Source organism: Austrofundulus limnaeus, unplaced genomic scaffold, assembly GCF_001266775.1.
Source record: "Austrofundulus limnaeus strain Quisiro unplaced genomic scaffold, Austrofundulus_limnaeus-1.0 Scaffold132, whole genome shotgun sequence".
In the NCBI taxonomy this organism is placed as follows: domain Eukaryota; kingdom Metazoa; phylum Chordata; class Actinopteri; order Cyprinodontiformes; family Rivulidae; genus Austrofundulus; species Austrofundulus limnaeus.
Genome location: NW_013952534.1, coordinates 639,136 through 643,803, shown reverse-complemented (window position 1 = coordinate 643,803; position 4,668 = coordinate 639,136). Strand labels below are relative to the sequence as shown.

At 40.6% G+C, this 4,668-nt stretch overlaps 1 protein-coding gene across 1 annotated transcript in view; it reads left to right on the top strand.

Moving 5' to 3' along the window:
- The window catches only part of cdh17 (cadherin 17, LI cadherin (liver-intestine)), a 19,967-nt gene that overhangs the window by 8,290 nt on the left and 7,009 nt on the right, over positions 1–4,668 (top strand). Inside the window, exons 6-10 of the mRNA XM_014015621.1 lie at positions 230–388; positions 663–815; positions 1,305–1,510; positions 1,620–1,751; positions 1,856–2,006. Coding sequence (XP_013871075.1) covers positions 230–388; positions 663–815; positions 1,305–1,510; positions 1,620–1,751; positions 1,856–2,006 — 801 coding nt within the window. The remainder of the gene's footprint in view (positions 1–229; positions 389–662; positions 816–1,304; positions 1,511–1,619; positions 1,752–1,855; positions 2,007–4,668) is intronic.

The following is a 4,668-nucleotide window of genomic DNA, read 5'->3' as shown; positions in this document are numbered from 1 at the left end:
TTGTTCATTAATGTGCACTGTCCTGATTAAATACTACAGATGTAAATGAGCAACTATGCTATAATCTGGCTTATTTACAGTCTATACAGAAGTATAAGATTGTTCATTAATGTGCACTGTCCCGATTAAATAACTAAATAAATTTTACCCAGTTGATTTAAAAGTTCTGATCCAGACTCTCAGTTATAAAACTGTATCACTGGTTCTGTTTTTGGTGCACCCCCATCAGGTGTGGCCTTTACCCGAGTGTTTGCATCAGACCGAGACGACCCAGACTCCCCCAATGCTCATCTGACCTACAGCCTTGTCAGCCAGATCCCCAACAATCACAACATCTTGCTGTTTCAGGTCAACCCTGACACCGGAGAGATCTCCACCACAAAAGAAGGTAAACAGCTCACCTTCGCTCAGATGAAGAGCGAGTCTGTCAGCAGCGGCTGTGGGAAAGTCTGTAATCTGTCCATCTCTGCCTGTAATCCATCAAAACAGCTTCAGTGTAAATCCAGATTACATAGATCATCTCGTGTGCTGAAGATTAACTTTGATTGGAGGCAGATTGCCTAAACGTGTCATGTGATGCAGCTTCTCACAGATTTTAGTGCATGAGGATACCACGGGCTGTAAATCTGTCATGTTTATTAAAATCCTGTGTGTTTCAACAGGAGAGGAGATGCTGAAGGCCAGAGAGGGAATCCAGTACAGCCGGGGAGAGGATCACAGCATCGATGCTCTGAAAGTGAAGTTTGATGAGTACTGTCCAGCGCAAAACATCCCGTATGAAGAAAACCCTTTCTTCACCTGTGTGAAGAGAGCAGGTTTGTTTCCAGAGTCCAGATCTGAAAACTGATTTATGAGACAGTTATTCTTTTATCATTTAAAAAAAGAATAAAGAAACAAAAAAAATTATCAAACTTGTAAGCACATCAGAAGGTCATGTTGTAGACCTTTAAAGTTAATTAGATTGTGGTTATTGGATTATTTTTTATTAAAAACTCAAATTTCTTCCTAAAATTTGAATGATGCTCCTTTTTTTACAACCTAAACTGGTTCAAAAACCTTCCAATACATTAAATATGATAGGTTTTGCTCATCTTTCACTTTCTACTCTTACTTGAATCATTTTTGGGCAGCTAATTTTTACTTTAACTTGAGTAAAACTATATTGAAGTGGTGCTACTCTTACTTAAGTACAACTTTTGGGTACTCTACCCACCTCTTCCTGTGGTAGCATCAATGTTCCCTTGGTGTTTGCAGGCTGAGCTAACTTCTTGTTGATTTGATTTTTTTTTCTACTTTGATGTTAGAGATGAGGAGGCGTAACGTGAACCCTCTGGAGGACCCAGACTACACTCTGATTGTCCGTGCTCAGGACATGGGAGGAGCTTCAGACCACGCCCTGAGTGGAAATACCAGAGTGCACATTGTTGTGCAGCAGAACCTTTGGGTCAATCCTGGGCCCATAACTGTAAAAGAGAACCTAAAGGGAGAATATCCCCAAGTTATTGCAAAGGCAAGATAGTTCAAACCACAAATCTTACAAAGTTCATTCACAACATCTACTCTACATCCAGCGATTGATGCTAATGCTTTGAACTTTTGTTTTCTGTCTCTGCAACCAGGTACGGTCTAACAACCCTGATGCCGTCTACTCGTTAGTGCAGAAAGAGCGAGAGCTAAAGTTCCCCTTCCAAGTTACAGAGGATGGAGAAATACTTGTGACAGAGGAGTTGGACAGAGAGGAGAAAGAAACGGTAAAACAAATGCCTGGGATTATTTTAAACTAAATCTGACAGAACTCATGCAAAATGAGCACTATCTCAAACTGCCTTCTTTTTTTTGTTTTGTTTTGTTTCAGTACATCCTGGTTGTGTTTGCCAAAGATGTCCATGACAATGAGGTGGATCCACCCATGGCGATCTTGGTCCAGGTGGAGGACCTGAATGACAACAAACCAGAGTGTGCTCATGAAGAAAGTGTGTTTGAGGTGCAGGAGGATGAACCGACAGGTGAGAGATGAGTCTGGATGCAATCATCACAAAATCATTAAAAAACAAAAAGGGTAAAATCTTTTTTTCATCGCAACTTAGGAATGAAATCATGTACAGCAGCAGTGTCAAACTCTTTTTTTACAGAGGGCGACATGAGCATTAGGGTGGCCCTCAAAGGGCCAGATGTAATTACCTTCAACGTTTTGTGTTTAACTTAGACTAAAACCACAAAACATCATGTTCCTCATCTCATTGCTATGATTAAGGACTGGTAACAAACAATAACTGAGCTCTACGTGGTATTTCCTGCGTAGAAACTGCATTTTATCACACCCTCTTATAAACACTGAAAACTACATATATGACTGACTAAATGTGAAATAAATAATACATAAATATAATTAATAGTAAAAGTAAGAGAGTTTTACTCACTGTTGAGTTGTGATGAGTCTTGAATCCTGATATCTCCCACTTTCCCGCAGGGAATTCCCACTGGAGGGGTGTTACAGTTTAAATTTAGGACTTGTAATTGGGAAAATACCACTTTCCAGTTTAACTGGGCCTCAGCAAAAGTAGCCGGCAAAAATGCAGTGAAATGGAAATTTTACCCGACAAATCTCACCAGCTATTTTTGAACCCTGTGCACCTCCACCTAGTGGTGGAGTGTCGTCATTTTGCAGGTAAAATAATCAACATGCGTTATAGGAGATGAGGTTTATGTTTAAGGCTGCCCATAAGACAATTTTTTAAAATGCATTAAAACATATTTGACGCTCTCACGAGCCACATAAAATGCTGTCTGCGGGCCACAATTGGTTTGCAAACCTTGAGTTGGACACATGTTGGACACAAGTTGGACACATTACCAAATTTCCCTCTGGGATCAATAAAGTATTTTTGAATTTGAATTTGAATTGAATGTGATGCACAGAATTTCATCCTGCATGTGGTTTAGATTTTATTAAAAAAATGCTAAACTTTTATTAAATGTTATGATCAGATGCTCAAACATTTAAAGCTAAAATACCAATAACATTTAACCTTTTCTGAAAAGATTTGTGATAATCTGTGCCTGTGGTTCTTCAACTTTTCAGCCTAGGTTTCATAAATTTTTATTTTATTGTTTGTTTGATAGGGACAGATACATAGATAAAGAAACATAGATCAAAACAATCTGATGCCTGCATCACAGTGTATATACACCAAAGCTAATTAGCAACACCCGTCCCCAGAAGGACCTTCAACATGTGACAAATGATCTGTTAACAATAATCTAATATATATTATAGGAATGAAAAAAATGAAACAAGTAGATTAGAAACAGCAAGTTAAATGGTTAAATAGTGACTCTGATTCCCCTAAGGAATGTTTTTTTAATGGAGTAATAATGAAAGGTTATGAACAGCTACTTCCAAGCCAAGCTGTCTTGTCTTAAAATAACTCTAATCCCAATTTCATTGCAGTCCCTATTAATATTTGTTAAACCTTTATTTCACCAGGATAATCCCAATGAGATTAAGAATCTCTTTTGCAAGGGAATCCTGGCCAAGACAGGCAGCAGTACACAGAGGTTACAAAACATTCACAGAAAAAGTAGAAACAGCACCGTCATAGATAGATTAAAGGGGCAATATTATGTGTTTCTCAGGGATATATTTAAATACCATACCATAATAAAGTATCTATGTCACCTTTAGTTGTTATGCAGTTTAATGCAGCTTTTATGTTCAAATAGAAAATAAACTTATCATCTCATCACTTCCTCTTCTAAACGCCTTGAAATTGGCCTCTGTCTCTTTAAGAACCACCTTCAGCTTCTGTCCCATACATTTCAGTGCGGGGGTGGGGGGTTGTGCGTTCATGCGCGGGGGTGGGTTGTTTCGCGCGTGCGCTATGATGCAGTTTACTTGGCATCTGAAAATATATTCCCTCAAAGGTATTTTGAATCTGAAAAGAGCTTCACCGAGTGAGAAGTAGTGGAGCGCAGCAGTTTGTTTCACTTTCACTCGTTTGCTTTGTTACTGCCAAGAGCCTGCAGGAGTCATGGGCGGGGTGGGGGGTGGGGAGGTGTGCTCCGTGATGAGGAAGCTCAGCTTAAAGACATGTCCCAGAGGCGTTCCTGGTCCCTACCTGTCGTTTTACCCCTCAGCATGGCTGCCTAAAAATGCTGCAGGATTTCTCAAACATGCATGAATGAATTATCTTTATCTTATCTTCAACCTCAGTCATGGGACTTTTCTTCTACATCCACAAGTTTGTCTTCAACTAAATCAGGAGATGCTGCTGCTCCCTTTGCCTCCCCCTCCCTATTTTCTGTATCTAGAAGTCAGGTGAAGAGGCAGCTAGAGAGACTGAACCAGAACAAGGCTGCAGGTCCAGATGGTGTCAGCCCCAGAGTCCTGAAGGCCTGTGCAGACCAGCTCTGTGGGATTCTGCAACACCTCTTCAACCTTAGCTTGACCCAGGAGAAGGAGCCATTGTTGTGGAAGGCATCCTGTCTGGTTCCAGTACCAAAGAAAACTCACCCATCAGCCCTCAATGGCTATAGACCTGTTGCCCTGACATCCCACATCATGAAGGTCCTAGAGAGACTCCTGTTGACCCACCCGAGTAAGCAAACAAGCACACATCAGGACCCCCTGCAGTTTGCTTATCGTCGTGGAGTTGGAGTTGGAGTTGG